Source organism: Ictalurus furcatus, chromosome 11, assembly GCF_023375685.1.
Source record: "Ictalurus furcatus strain D&B chromosome 11, Billie_1.0, whole genome shotgun sequence".
NCBI classification, from domain to species: domain Eukaryota; kingdom Metazoa; phylum Chordata; class Actinopteri; order Siluriformes; family Ictaluridae; genus Ictalurus; species Ictalurus furcatus.
This window is the reverse complement of record NC_071265.1, coordinates 14,225,810-14,242,628: the sequence shown is the minus strand read 5'-3', so window position 1 is coordinate 14,242,628 and position 16,819 is coordinate 14,225,810. Positions and strand designations below refer to the sequence as shown.

At 36.2% G+C, this 16,819-nt stretch overlaps 1 protein-coding gene across 4 annotated transcripts in view; it reads left to right on the top strand.

Moving 5' to 3' along the window:
* Positions 1-16,819, top strand: part of LOC128614500 (contactin-4) — a 171,483-nt gene that overhangs the window by 144,477 nt on the left and 10,187 nt on the right. For all 4 annotated transcript variants that reach the window (XM_053635834.1, XM_053635835.1, XM_053635833.1 and 1 more), the window contains 5 exons: positions 925-995; positions 3,026-3,260; positions 5,635-5,750; positions 7,847-8,027; positions 9,632-9,744. In XM_053635834.1, the coding sequence (XP_053491809.1) occupies positions 925-995; positions 3,026-3,260; positions 5,635-5,750; positions 7,847-8,027; positions 9,632-9,744 (716 nt within the window). The remainder of the gene's footprint in view (positions 1-924; positions 996-3,025; positions 3,261-5,634; positions 5,751-7,846; positions 8,028-9,631; positions 9,745-16,819) is intronic.

Sequence of the window (16,819 nt, the reverse complement as noted above, 5' to 3'; positions counted from 1 at the left end):
AACACAAGACGTCCTTTCCTCTTCCTTTCCTTTCTTTTTCATTTTGTACCTCTCTATCTTCTCTCCTCTAGAACCCCTCAAGCCATTTATACTCTTCATTTTGTCTCTTCTCCAGCTCCTCTTCCCCTCTTTTCCTCTCATTTCCTTCCGTTACTAATGTTGCAGGCCCACAGCGAGAATGCTGTTTAACTCCATAATTAAATTAAATTTAATTCACTTGGAGAGACTCATCTCAATGGCAGATTAGCCATGGGAAATCTGTGATCATTGTTTCCTGTCAGTCATTGCACATGGCCCCAAATCACCAAATAATCTCCTCACAATTAAGACACAAATCATGCGTGCAACTATCTGATCAACACCAGAGGAGATTTTGCTAAATTGACTGAGAAGCAGCACTGATGGTGTTTGTATTTTATATGGCGGCTGAATAACTATGGATATTTGTGCTTCCTGATACTTCAGTCATGTTTTAAATCTCTTTTGATATCAGAAGGGTAAAGATGTCATGCTGTACTTTTTAATCATTTTGATGTAGTACATTAGCAAGCATTGATTGCTGCTGCTGTTAATTTAGCCATAAAAATGTGTGAAATTTCTACACTCACCATCAAGCAGCAGGAAATGAAAGAGTCTATATTCGGCATCTGCCTTGATCAGAGATACAAAAAAGAAAATACCATGTCAACTTTAGCACTTAAAAGAGATGACAAAAACTCAAAGCCTTTTTGTTTAGCAGGTTCTTCTTCAGCCGAACTTAGTGCTTTTATGACAACCTAGTACTCATCTTGAAGAAGACAAAGTTATTTTGCCTTGCAACATCAGAGGAATCAAGAATCTAGTTGCATGCTCCTTGTTGTTGATTTTATTTTATAATTGTTTTTTTTTTTTTTTGTACTTGCTGATTTTCATTCTTTTTCCAAGTTCCTGAGGTTGCTCCAACCAATGTGAGAGGAGGTGGTGGAAGCCGCAGCGAACTGGTGATTATGTGGGAGGTGAGGATTCGTGCATGACCAATATGGGAATTTAAGGACAGATATCATTATTGAAACAGTCAAACCAATTACAACTAAAAGTCTTATACTGAATTGTAAATTAATACAATTAATAGAAGTACTCCAGCTTTGTTTCTAAAAAATCTAAAATCTGTGTTGTGATTTTTTCATACACATTTCATTGTTTTAATTGGGGGGGATAATAATAATAATAATAATAATAATAATAATAATAATAATAATGGACGTTTAAAACCAGTTGGTGGGTCAAGAAACATTTATACAAATTTTGTGTTGTTGTACAGTTACTTAAATGAATCTCTAAATATGTACTAGTAAACATTTCCAGAGTGGGCAAAGTTTTCAGAAAAACAAGAGGAATACAAACAGAGAAACTAAATTGTTGGAAAACATGTTAACAGTATTATTGTTTTACACTTGTACTTGTTCAACTAAATACATAAAAACAGTATTGATACATACAGTATATCCTTATGTCTGTCTCATCCAAACACTTTTAAAATGTAATGGAATTCACTTTATATATTCATATTTCTCAGTTGTTTATTGGCAAATTTAAACAACTGCCCTCATCAGTTAGCCATTATCAGTTAGTGTTGTTGTTGTTACCTTTTATAGGGAAATGTGTTAAACTGTATATGGTAAAACACAATAGATGCACTAGATAGAGACTATATTGGCAAATGTTGGCTTAGACCTTTAAAAAAATAAATGTGAATAAAACTAAAATTACATAATTTTATAACATAATTTAGATTTTTTTTTTAAACCATAAGCATTAATAAAAGACATTTTCAACATAAAACATAAAAAGATGTATGTACAATACTGTATTTCATAGTCATTCCACAAGGCCCTCACTCTTATTTATTTATACAGGCTTTCCAAAATGATGAGCACTCACTTTCTGCATGAACGTTACATTACTTAATCTTTGTTATGTTCACTGACACCACTTTTTAATGTGCAAATCAACCATCAACTGTTATTTACACTAAGGGATTTACATTCCTGGATGGACTTGCAAATATTTAATTTGTTCAGTGTTTTGCACCAACACAAATTAAAGAGAAGGCTTATATGAAGTGACAGGATGAAAGTAGCAAGGAGTAACAAAATCAGGAGGGGTCTAAGATCTAAATGCTTCGATGTTTTATTAGGAATCCTAGAATGTAACTGTAGTCTAAACTAAGCACAGAAAATATTAATGCAGTTTTTTTTTATCCTAGACACTTGCTAGTTTGTCAGCGATCTAGTTGCCTGTTAACATGGCAGTGCAGCAACACATAATGGCATGATAACATGTTATGAATGTCTATATTTTTTAGGCCCATTTTATATCAAGGGCCTCATAATCAGAAATGCTTGTGCCTTTGTTGGCCACTGCTGATCCATTAAAATTGTGTGTTGGCTTGATAGTTTTATCTTTTTTTTTTCCTTAAATCAATCCTCTGACATGAATTGGATTCAATATTAAACCTCAGCAGTAATGCCATTTAAATTAGACAAGCCATAATTAAAACCTAGAGCTGTCACCATCACTTTCTTCTGTGTGCAGCTGTTCCCTACAGAAATCATATAGATAGAGATAGACTGTCATATTAGAGAAAAGCCTTGCGTAAGAAAAAATGTGAAATGACAAAGTTTGTCAAGAGATTTTCTCCATAAGCACACTGGCTGTCATGCTACATGTTCAGCTTTGTGGTGATGGCAAGTAAGATTTTAAAAATGGAGCATTTCACATGTTTTGAGAGCTTAGATACCAGATTGACAGAGCAGTAATCACAGCTTTTCAGCTTATCTAGGAAGACATGACAGTATCAAGAAAAGAACAACAAGGGACTTTCTTGTCATCCTCAAATTATGTACGATGATCTCAGCTAATTACATGAATCAAACATCTTATCTCTAGATTTTTTTTGACCATCTGGGAGCATTAGAATGTTGTTTTTTTTGTTTTTGATTCTTTGTTGTTGTTTTTTTTTTTAAACATTCTCTTTCAATTTTAGCCTGTTCCAGAAGAACTACAGAATGGAGAAGAATTTGGATATGTGGTAGCCTTTCGTTTACTTGGTTCTCTGGTTTGGATGCAGACCGTGGTGCCCTCAGTGGATGCATCCCGATATGTGTTTAAAAATGACACCTTTCCTCCACTCTCACAGTTCGAGGTGAAGGTGGGAGAGTACAACAGCATTGGAGAAGGACCCTATAGCCCTATATCTGTTGTCTACTCAGCAGCGGAAGGTTGCGTAAATATTTGTCATTTCTCTTCACACAAATAGTTTATAATGGCATACATATTTAGCATTTATGATTGTACCATGCAGAAAAAAAAACTGTTGACCTGCAAATTAGAATTTAGATGTTAATGTTGTATTATTTAGGTAGTGTTGCTGCCTCACAACTCTAAGGTACAGGGTCAATCCTGTGCTCAGGTTACTGTCTGTGTGGAGTTTCACTTGTTCTTCCCATGTCCTATCTGTAGAGAAAATTAGCTGTTTAGGTTAAATTGTTGTATTCTCCACCATTATATTTAACGAACATTAGCTGTTTAAATTGAGCTATTGTATTCTCCACCAAATATGCAGGATAGACTAGCAGATCAGCTCGAAAGGGGAAATTTGGCTAATTTATTATTTCTGATCACCTATTCATCTAGTGATAAGTTGAACTTAGCATATTCATTAATTATGCATTAGATATTACCTCTATGGTAATATATAGAGTCACTGGCAATAATATCCTAGATACAGTGGAACATTATTTGAAGAGCATGTAGCAGGATCGCCAATTCAAGGCAGTGGCCCTTGTAAACAAATAAGATACGTGTGTTTAAAAACAGACGATACTTTATTGAACTATTCTACGACACAGAAACTAATCTTACACAAACACACACACGCACGCAAGAAGAGGTGAAAATGGTTCGACAGAGTGAATGAAGTTCTGAGTGTATAACAAAGGATGTTATTTCGCGTCCATGACCTGAACAACCACCAATTTTATCAAACTAATTTCACTTCTTTAGAAGGGCTTTAAACTTTTATTATATGCACCAGTCTTAGCTAGATTCTGGAGGTACTGCGCTTGCCTGTTAAGGGGATTTCCTCATTAAGTCGTGGTCTTGAGGGGATTACCGCTATGGTTATTCATTCGTCTGGTCGGCGTTGAGTGACATCTCGTAAGACCAACCGGAATGCTAAACGGAACAGCGTCTAGTATGAGGAATGTTTGGAGAGCTGGCGGCGGGAGTTTTGAAAAGCTGGGGAGCTCTAGGCTGGGTTTCCGAGCAGATGTTGATTGAAAGTTCCTGCTGCCACTGATGAGGTGAGATGAGTTGATTTGAGCAAGCCGAGAGAGCAGAGACAACCCCAAAAAGAAAGCAGAGAGTTGGATTTTAACTCTTTTCTGGTTAGTCCAGCCCTCTAAGGGTTCCAACAAACCAGAGATTGGCTTAGGGCTGGGTGTAAGCCAAATGCTCCACCCATTATGTTAATCAGTCCATTGTCTCTGCAGATGGGTGGTTCCACACCTTTTCATGATGCTTGGATTAAACTTTGTCCAAAATACTAACATGTACATCCTATCTGAATTTCCTTAGTTTCATCTATCAGAAATTTATTCCACAAATACATACATACAGCACACAACATTTGTTAAGAACACTATTAAGAGTAAAACACAAGAATCATACTAGTACTACTATACTAATACATGCTAAATAAATGAAAATTTGTGGTAACTTAATGAATGGTTATACATATGAAGGAAATGGAAGGAAACATGCCAGAAAATAGGTGATTGCAGTGGTTTTAAATATATATTCAGGGTTTTATTCAGGTTTGGCCTAAAGGCCTAAATCACTGCATGTGACAGCAGTTTCCGTGGTCGAGATGGTTCAACCCTGAGTCAGGGATGTCTCTAACACTCATCTTATTGTTGTAAGGTGGTTGAGTTGAGACAAATGCAAACAGAGAGTAATTAAGTGGCTCCTGAGTGTCTGCTGGGTGAGGGTTCATTGTTTTATGGCATCCAGTCTGTAACTTTGGGTTTTGTGTGTCTAATTCTTTTGTGGGTCATATGTCCTGCTTGTGGTTGAGATCCTACACTTAACATGACTGTAAGTAGATTGGCTATTCTAAATTCCCCCTAGCTGTGTGCACATGGGTGTATAAAGCCTTGCAGTAGATTGGTGACCTGTCCTTGGTGTTTTCTTGTTTTGGGTGCAGTGTTTCTTCATAGGCTCTAAACATGACCTGGAATTGGAGAAGCACTTACAGACAGTAAGAAATGTATAAATGAATGAACTCTTTAAAAGCTAATTTAAAAGCCTTAATGGCATATCAAGCATCTCTTCAGAAAAACTAGGAATGGTGGATAACATAAATGGTATTTACACACATCTATCACTTTTCATTTGTCTGCATAATGACTGCTCAAAAAACTCACCTTAGTATTAAGATTCTATCTTAACAAAGGTGAACAAACAAATGTGATGATATTTAAAAGTCTTATATGTTGTAGTAGCTCTTTATCAGAATTTACAAATTTTTTTAAACAATTTGTTGTTTTGTCCCTGTTATCCTTTATTTTGGTTTCCTGCTCTTTGTCTTCCCAGAACCCACTGTAGCCCCTACTAAAGTGTGGGCACATAGTCTTTCCTTCTCAGAACTGCAGGTTTTCTGGGATCCCATCCTGCCAAACCATAGCAAATCCACAATCTTAGGATACCAGGTAAGGAAAAAGGCAACTCCTAATTATTTATTTAATTAATTATGCACTGTTTGTTTACCTTTCACTATTTCTATTGTAAAATTGACAATAAATTAAAAAATGTCAACTATTTAAAAAATTCGCTACACACAAAATATCCATTTAGACAATTAGTACATTTTTCTTCAGAGGGTCAAAAATCAATTATCTCCTCTTGGATCACTTGAGGTGTGGTAATTTGGCCTGTTTTCTCATCTCAGTGTGTGCTGTTGAAACAGCATTGCCAAGTTTGGATGTAATAAGGAAACAAGGAGTGTCAAGACACACTGACATTGTTGTTTTATTTGGATGAAATCCTGATTAGAGGAGTCAGATTGAATGTACCCTCCCTGCAATTTTTCTTTTGTTTACATCAGATATCCCTTATATATTTCTGGAATCAGAGAAGGACCATTGCTTGGCCCACATTTTTTTGTTTTCCCAGCTACTTCAGTGTACAAAGGGCTTGATAATGAACTGATGAGGTGAATCAGCCTTGTTAGAGCAGACGTTAAAAAAAAAAAAAAAATCTGGAGTGCATTGTTTTCTAATGCATGACTGCTTTCAAATGTTCCCTTTTGTTGTTCTTGTTCTGGCTTATGACACCAAATACCCAGTGGCTGTCCACAGCAGCTATAGATTGTTAGAATGCGCTCAGGTTTTATATTAAATGTGTGCTGATATGAAATATCATATAATTGTATTATATGAAACATCGGATATATTGTATAATAATTTTGTTTATAAAACACACCAAGGTTTTTAAAATAGGGTTAGATTGTGTATCTGATACTAACATTAAATAGCAAGCTACCTGTCAGGTTCATACCTAGTTAAATTTACCCATAGGACCTTTTGCCGGCTACAGAAGAAATATGACTTGCTTTTTTTCTCAGTCAGAATGGTCAGAAATACCATCCTGGGTGAGCCCAATGTTAGGGTGCCATTTGTGTCCCATTGATTTACTAACTTGTATGTACAAGTAAAAGGCTTAGGTTTTGTTCTTCACATCAATTTATGTGTATATTTCAGATAAATAACTTAAAACATTATTAAAAGCTGTCTGTAGCACTTAGAAAACAGCATTTATGAATGCCCTAATATTACTTTTGCAGCAATGTATGAATCCATTTAATATCTCAACATTGATTTCCATGACTCATCCATTATAGGTTGTGAAAAATGTACATCCCACAACATTTACTCAAGCCTGTTACATGGATTAACATTCATGTCTTGAAATACAGCATATAGACAATTTCACTCTCATGCTTTTTTTTTTTTTTTTTTTACTTTATTTTCAGTTATATGCTGAATTATGAGGTCACTTTGAATGTACAACCCAATGTAATTAATTATGAAAACTAATAGTAATGATTAAAGAATTAGAGTGTCCTTAATGCCATCATGCCATTATCATGGAACCTAGGTAACCAGATTTTTTGTGTGTTTGTTAATTCTGTGCTTTAAATAAATAAATAAATAAAACTCTGCAGAATGCAGAGAAATCAAATCCATGAGTGTCTCAACTTTTTAATACAATATTGGACAAAACTCTCAAATTTTTTTCACCCAAAAAATATGATGTGTGTCTTATTTTGTCAAACACAAATCTCATGTGTTTAAAAAAAAACCTGCAAAATGCAGTTGAAAAACTTATTAAAAATGAGATTGTTGCCTGAGATAGGTTAACATATTTTAAATGCATGTTTTGATAGATTTGGTGTTGGTGGTACCGCAATCTTGGAATCACTCTTCCATCTTCCAATTATGTTCTCAGTGAACATAATTAGGGGACTGACTTTGTTCATAATTACATGTGATGTTGTCTTCAGATTTGGCCAAACGAAGAAACCTTACAATGCATCTGTCTTTCTGTCTGCCTTTCAAATAACGTAGCCTGTATTGCAAGTACACACATCTCAAAAATGATGTCTACTAAATAAAGTGTAATGTAGTGACAGTATATTAATGTGTCCAATATCATTGATGTTGGACATCATGATATGTCTCATAACTAATCATCAGTACATCAGTCTGTTATCAATCTTCTATCAAGCTTCTGTTTTTAACTATAGGTGCTGTTGTGGGAGGAGGGCTCATTAGAGCGTGAGGCAATGAAGGAAAGGGTCATAAGAAGCCCAGCTTATATCACAGGCCTGAAGGGCAGCACGCTGTATCTAATCTCAGTCAGAGCTCACAACAGTGGTGGAATTGGACCTACCAGTGCTGTCATCAACATGACAACAAAGAAACCGCGTGAGTTTCTCTACTATAATGCAAGCAAAACAAATAACTTTTTACATAAAAATCTCACAGGATTCCAAAAAAATATGATGTTCATCTCAGTTTGTCACATACAAATCTCATGTATTGATCTTTTCTTTAAAAAATGCACATTTTTTTTGTTTTCACAGAAACTTCATAAATTGATATTATTTTCAGCCAAGGAACCCGCAAAAAATGTCTTTCTTGTTTTTTTGTTTTTTGTTTTTTTTTTTAACACAATTTCTGTCTTTTACATGTTTTTCCGTCAATCTAATCTAATGTGAGTCCTTTTTAGCAGTTGATTTCTAATGAACGTGCACTGTGTATACACTTCCCTCCCACTACTCTAGCTGCAGTAGATGCCCAAATGATTAAAGCTGGCCACTGTTCATTAGCATACTGTTACTGTCCTTGTCCTTGATAAATATGCTGCAGAGACAGGCAAATGCAGTGGGGTTCAGTCATTTACACTGCCAGCACCTCTTATGTTTCTCTTGATAAATGTGGTTCTAAAGCATTGTTTGTGGTAATATCTCTTCAGGGTTTTTCATTCATTACCTGAATTTTTCATTCATTACCTTCAGTAACTACCTTAACACAATGGATCGGGTACCTATCGAAGAAACACTGGGCACAAGGCAGGAAAACACCCTGGATAGGATGTTGTTTGCATACTCATTCACACCTAGGGATAATTCAGAGTAATCAGTATGCCTACTGGCATGGTTTTTGGTAGATGGGAGGAAACCTGAGAACCCAGAAGAAACTCAGACATTTACCTTAGCTCAGGATCAAACTGGTGAACCTAGATGCAGAGCTATTAGGCAGCAGCTCTACCATGCTGATCCTCTCATTTGTGGAATTAAAAAAAGAAGAAGAAAAGAAAAACTCAGTAACAACTGCAACTATAATGGAGTAATTATGTATTAACAGTATTGAAACAATTCTCTGTTTAATTTACAGATAACAGAACTATTACCACAAATACTCCAACACCATCATGCAAAAAACAAACAAGCAAACAAAAAAAATCTAGAGAATAACTAATCAGTGGAATGATCATACTGAATTGATAGGATACTCCATCTTCCCATGACAGATCCATGTAGACTTTGTTAAAGCCCCAAGCATATTTTAATGGAACCAGGGTCTTATCAGATAAACTATGATGTCTCAATGGGGAAAAAAAGAGATGGATAACTCATTTGGGTTAATAGACTAAGCAAATAGTTAGAGAATTCAGATGAAGAACTCCCAATGTCACACTGTTTTTCAGCACCGCTTAGTAATTAGTCCAATTTTTTGTGTATTGAGTTATCAAACTCAGAGAGAGCATAGGCTGCTGAAACAATTAAACTAAATTCTCATATTAGCAAATATCAGAGATTGAGCGATAAATTTCATTTATAAAAATGCTTTCTATGATCATAAAAAGGGTTTCTATGATCCAAACAAAACATAAGGTTTAACAGCAATGATCTATAAATGCAAAATCCAGACAATGAAAATTAAATAATTTCATAAATAAATATTGAAAAAAGCAGTTACATTGATATTACGTGGGTGCAAACTGCATTACACTGTTTATTTTTCAGCTCCAAGCCAGTCTCCAGGGAATATTGAGTGGAACTTGACAAACTCCAAGATCTTTTTGCATTGGCAGCATGTAAAGGCAATGGACAATGAATCTGAAGTAACAGGCTACAAGGTGAGATTTGTTCTTTCTGTAGTGCTTTTGTATGCTGTGGAACACCAGAGTATGGATTAATATTTACAAAGTGAAATCTACCTTGTATACACTTGTATACACTTTTTAATTTATCTTTATACACACATTATAGACACATTTTGTTGCCTAAAAATCAGAAATTCGCTTCTGTCCCTCTAGGCAATTTTTACAGTGACGCCAAACCCATTAGTGGTTTATGCACTACAGGCTTCCATATTTGGTACCTTATGTGTATGCCTTGATTTTAATCAGCTTTTTAATCTGAATGCACACTCTGGTGCTTGCTAATCAGGCAACCTGGACAGTCTTAGTTAAAGGAGAGCCAGCTGGCTCTGGAGTTAGGTAAAGGAGCCAGCAGTGTGTTCTGTGCTCTTGACCAATTAAAATCCGAAGCTAAAATGAGTCACAGCAACTATTCAAATCTCAGGATTTGTTCAGCTATAAGCTCTTGCTTAAGCTGTGTGGTAAGTTTGCCACCTCAGTCAAACAATGTCTGTTGTATATACACCCAGTGATGTAGGGGAAAGATCTATGTAAACATGAGGAACACGTGCAAACAAAGTGATCCTACATAATCTTAGATTTCTGGTTTAAAATTAATTTACTAATACCATACAGACTTTAGATCAGACAAAATGTTAATTTGAATAATTTGTTTGCACAGTCATTTAAAAGAATCTCTTCACTGGGAGTTATATTTGTGGTCTGGATCACGCTCAGCATATTTTAAAAATACAGTTCAGAGAGAGCCAGTCAGCATGATGGCCTGCTGTGCTCAAAAAGAGCAGTCTTACTCATCGGCACATATGAACTGGCACAAACCAAGAAAATGAAAAGTGAGTGGAAAGTAAAAAGATCAGCATTGCACTTTTTTTCTCTTTTGAATGCATTAATTAGATGCTGAATGGTGCTGGCTAACTAAGAAAGGCCTTTCCAGGGGGCTGAAAGCAACTGGAATGCTGTGAGCTACAAGCTTTACTGAGCATCACTTTCCAGTATTCATTTGTAATCCAGGCTGCTTTCAGAGCAGAACTTGTATAATGCAATCAATAGCTACAAATTATCTCACCCATGCAGGCAAGAAGGAATATCAGAAGCCCAGGTCTTTGTTTTTCATCTGTCCGTTTAAAGAAGAATTATAAATGATTTATGGATCTTTTTCCCTAAGAGCACAGCAAATTGCTTGGCATACTAATCATCTTTCTAGTGTGCTGAGAATTCACTTTTAAGTTTTAAACACTTTTTCCAGTAGACACTATCAGAAAGCAGTGTTATTAGAAATAGTTGTCCAGACCTCAAGGGGGGAAAAACAAGACAAGAGAAAAATACCTTTAGATACTATGTGGAGAAAACCTTGAGAAGAGATATGGCTCAAAAGTGGATTCCTCACCATGTGGGAGGCATGGATAGTAGAATCATAATCATATCCATTATTGTCTTGTGTGGCTATGACTGTTAAGCTGTCATTCAACTCATCTTTTCTTACAGAATTAAAAAAAAAAATTGACAAGTAATCTTTTCCTTCTTACTTGTGAGTCTATTGAATACATTGTTATTGGTGCCTTTTGAAAGGTGGTGTCAATGTTTCATAGCATGCTAGTGTATGAAAGCAATTTGTTCAATTCTTTCATAAAAGTAACCGCAGTATATTACGTAATACTCTTTGGCTTATTTGGCTTATTTAAATATTACATAATACGTCTCTTAAGCCCTGTTTGGATTGGACATGATGGGGTAATGTACTTATTACTGGAATCATACAGGATTTTAGTCCATCTGAATCTGACATGTCATTTTGTTATTTAAACGGTGTTATTTACCTCCTATAAAATGGCCAGTAGAAATAACCTCAGGTAACATGTATCCGATCCAAACTGAAATGTTGGTAAAGATTCCATTATATCACATGGGAAAAGTTTCTGCAAAGACACTTCAGGAAGAACTTACTCTTTTCTATCACGTCCTGCCAAAACCAAATTGAAACCAAATATTGTCCATGTTTGAAACACAGAAAAATAAGATTTTACAGCAACATTGTGTAATAGACATATGTCTCGAAATACTGTCATGTCCAAATAATACTTTAGAAGTATTTAATGTAGGAAGTTCTTTCAGAGGAAGTTGTTGTTTTAAATGGTATTTCCAACCTAAAAATTACAGAGCACTGATTTATTGTATTTGTAAATGCAAGTCATGTATGAAATTGTACATAAAATACATAGATTGTGGTAATTTACTTATATCTAGTAATAGTGAAGGCTACAGAAAAGTATGGGGTTGAATAAACTACAGGGTGTCCCAAAAGTCTCCACAGAGGAAGTTAACACTTTTTAGCAAAATGCAACTTTATTTACAAAACATTGTGTACATGATTGCTATTTCTTTGTAAACCCACACGGAGTCGTCTCTCCCACTCATCATGAACTCGTGTTAACACATCTGGTGTTATGCATGTAATTGCATGTCCATCACAACCTTGCGACAGCTTCTCGATCCAGCCATGAGAATGATATCTCTTCTTTTGCCAAAAGCATTCTTAAAGGCTATCTGAAACTAAGTAGGAAAAATTTTGGAAGACATTTTACTAAAAAGTGTTGGTAGATTCCCATTGGTAGATTTTGTTTTTGGTTTATTGTTGTTGTTGTTGGGCATTTTTTTAAAACTGAGTGCAACAGCAGTCACAAGACAAAACAAACTGAATGGTATGAAGTCATGCTATGGGCTAACTGTTATGAGCCCAGCACTCACTTATAGATTCACAATGTCAATCAGTGCCAGTTATATCAGGTGACTACACAAAGTGACACAACCGCTAGAATTAATCTCCATTTGGGCTAAATATCTTCTAGTCCCTTTCAGTGATATGTCTACTATACATCTTCAACAGTCCCATAATGAATGTAAATGAAGTGAATTATTTACTGTCATCCATTTTTCCTGAAAATGTGTTTTGAAGAAGAAACTAAAAGTATACTGAATAAGCACACATTGTCTAATCAAAGTACAAATTACACTACGAGATAGTCAATAGAACTGTAAGTTTTTTGGGTTTTTTTGCCATTGTTGGAATGAAATGTTTTGAAATTTTTTGTTTACCATAAAGGTACTGGAGCATTACTCTATGGGCTTGAAACATTAAAATAATAATAATAATAATAATAATAATTGCTAATACAGCTTCCTATCTGTGTGTGTGTGTGTGTGTGTGTTAATTTGCCCAAATATTATTTACATACAGATTATTATTATTATTATTATTATTAGCAGTGAGACCTTGAGACATAATTTAGTGATCAGCCCTATTAGATTAATTGTCAAGCTACTGATTATATATATATATATATATATATATATATATATATATATATATATATATATATTAGATTTCAGCCCTTGCGTCTAATATTATCACCAGCTGCCACTAGGTGTAAAGATGTCACTTGTTTATTTATGGTGTAAAGATGTCACTATTAAATTTCACCATGCATTGCATGTATTGCATAAAATAAGGTACATAGACATAGTGCATTACACATTACAGCAAGCCTATATTACAGCCAGCATTATAATGTATCACAGATGTCCATATGCACTAAACAGTATGCATCACTCTATGATACCGTCAAAGGCGTTACAGATATGACAATGATGTTGTTAACTTTTTTCCTAGACTGTAACTGTTCTAAACTTTTACTGAAGGTGAAGAATTCTGGCCACTCTACAGATTTTGGACACACACACACACACACACACACACACACAGTGTCCTCCGCTAATATTGGCACCCTTGGTAAATATGAACAGGTAAGGCTGTGAAAAATTGTCTATTTTTTAAAAAAAATTTCACAAAAATACTCTGCTCTCATGAATTGCTAAAAAAACACAGATTTATTTTAAAAAAATATATTTGTTACATATATAGTATCTCACAAAAGTGAGTATACCCCTCACATTTTTGTAAATACTTGATTATATATTTTCATGTGACAACACTGAAGAAATGACACTTTGCTACAATGTAAAATAGTGAGTGTACAGCTTGTGTAACAGTATAAATTTGCTGTCACCTCAAAATAACTCAGCACACAGCCATTAATGTCTAAACCGCTGGCAACAAAAGTGAGGACACCCCTAAGTGAAAATGTCCAAATTGGGCCCAATTAGCCATTTCCCTCCCCGGTGTCATGTGACTTGTTAGTGTTACAAGGTCTCAGGTGTGAATGGGGAGCAGGTGTGTTAAATTTGGTGTCATCGCTCTCACACTCCCTCATACTGGTCACTGGAAATTCAACATGGCGCCTCATGGCAAAGAACTCTCTGAGGATCTGAAAAAAAGAATTGTTGCTCTACATAAAAATGGCCTAGGCTATAAGAAGATTGCCAAGACCCTGACTCTGAGTTGCAGCACGGTGGCCAAGACCATACAGCGGTTTAACAGGACAGGTTCCACTCAGAACAGGCCTCGCCATGGTCGACCAAATTAGTTGAGGGCACGTGCTCAGCATCATATCCAGAGGTTGTCTTTGGGAAATAGACATATGAGTCCTGCCAGCATTGCTGCAGAGGTTGAAGGGGGTGGGGGGTCAGCCTGTCAGTGTTCAGACCATACGCCGCACACTGCATCAAATTGGTCTGCATGGCTGTCGTCCCAGAAGGAAGCCTCTTCTAAAGATGATGCCCAAGAAAGCCCGCAAACAGTTTGCTGAAGACAAGCAGACTAAGGACATGGATTACTGGAACCATGTCCTGTGGTCTGATGAGACCAAGATAAACTTATTTGGTTCAGATGGTGTCAAGCGTGTGTGGCGGCAACCAGGTGCGGAGTACAAAGACAAGTGTGTCTTGCTTACAGTCAAGCATGGTGGTGGGAGTGTCATGGTCTGGGGCTGCATGAGTGCTGCCAGCACTGGGGAGCTACAGTTCATTGAGGGAACCATGAATGTCAACATGTACAGTGACATACTGAAGCAGAGCATGATCCCCTCCCTTCGGAGACTGGGCCTCAGGGCAGTATTCCAGCATGATAATGACCCCAAACACACCTCCAAGATGACCACTGCCTTGCTAAAGAAGCTGAGGGTGAAGGTGATGGACTGGTCAAGCATGTCTCCAGACCTAAACCCTATTGAGCATCTGTGGACATCCAAAATGGGAAGGTGGAGGAGCACAAGGTCTCTAACATCCACCAGCTCCGTGACGTCGTCATGGAGGAGTGGAAGAGGACTCCAGTGGCAACCTGTGAAGCTCTGGTGAACTCCATGCCCAAGAGGGTTAAGGCAGTGCTGGAAAATAATGGTGGCCACACAAAATATTGACACTTTGGGCCCAATTTGGACATTTTCAGGGGTGTACTCACTTTTGTTGCCAGTGGTTTAGACATTAATGGCTGTGTGTTGAGTTATTGTGAGGGGACAGCAAATTTACACTGTTATACAAGCTGTACACTCACTTTACATTGTAACAAAGTGTCATTTCTTCAGTGTTGTCACATTAAAATATATAATCAAATATTTACAAAAATGTGAGGGGTATACTCACTTTTGTGAGATACTGTATGTGTGCCACAATTTTTGGCACCCTTTTAGTTAATACTTTGTGCTACCTTCCTTTGCCAAGATAACAGCTCTGAGTCTTCTCCTATAATGCCTGATGAGGTTGGAGAATACATGGCAAGGGATCTGAGTCCTTACAGAATCCCCCTAGATCCTTCAAAATTTGAGGTCCACGCTGGTGGACTCTCCTCTACAGTTCACGCCACAGGTTTTCTATGGGTTTCAAATCAGTGGACTGGGATGGCCATGGAAGGACCTTGATTTTGTGGACAGTAAACCATTTTTTGTGTTGCTTTTGATGTATGTTTTGGATCATTGTACTGCTGGAAGATCCAACTATGTCCCATTTTAAGCTTTCCTGGTAGAAGCAGTCAGGTTTAATATCTGTTGATATTTGATAAGAGTCCATGATGCCATGTATCCTAACAAAATGTCCAGGTCCTCTGGGAGAAAAATAGCCCCGAAACATTAAAGAGCCACCACCATATTTAACCATGGGCATGAGGTACTTTTTCATATGGCTATCTCTCTGTGTGCACCAATTCCACCTCTGGTGTTTATTGCCTAAAAGCTCTATTTTGGTTTCATCTGACCATAGAACCCGATCCCATTTGAAGTTCCAGTAGTGTCTGCAAACTGAAGACACTTGAGTTTGTTTTTGGATGAGAGTAGAGACTTTTTTCTTGAAACCCTTCCAAACAACTTGTGGTGATGTAGGTGATTTCAGATAGTTGTAATTTTGGAGACTTTTTGACCCCAAGATGAAACTAACTTCTGCAATTCTCCAGCTGTGATCCTTGGAGATTTTTGGCCACTCAAACCATCCTCTTCACAATGTGTTGAGACAATATAGATACATATCCTCTTCCAGGCTGATTCATAACATTTTCAGTTGACTGGAACTTCTTAATTATTACCCTGATGGTGGAAATGGGCATTTTCAATGCTTGTAATATTTTCTTATAGCCACTTCCCATTTTGTGAAGCTCAAAACCTTTTGCCAGCTATATTCAACACACACACACACACACACACACACACACATATATATATATATATATATATATATATATATATATATATATATATATATATATATATATATATATATATATATATATCACAGCTATATTCCTTGGTCTTACCCATTGTTATGAATGACTAAGGGAGTTTGGCCTATGTGTTACCTAATATTTATACCCCTGTGAATCAGGAATTCATGGTTGAACAATTTCCTGTTCCTAGTCACCCAGGTGTACTAAAAGATTTAAAATATCAGTGGGAATATACTTCAAAAATTTTGTTGCACATCTATATTTAAGATTTTTTGGAGGGATAAACCTGTGTTGTCTTTTCAATTGTTTGATATCCATGAGAGCAGAGTATTTTTTGAATTTTTTTAACAAAAGATCAAATGGTTAAACAATAAAGACAATTTTCATTTTAACCAAGGGTTTTTTTTTAGTGGAGGGCACTGTATATGTGTGTATAACTCTGCAGTA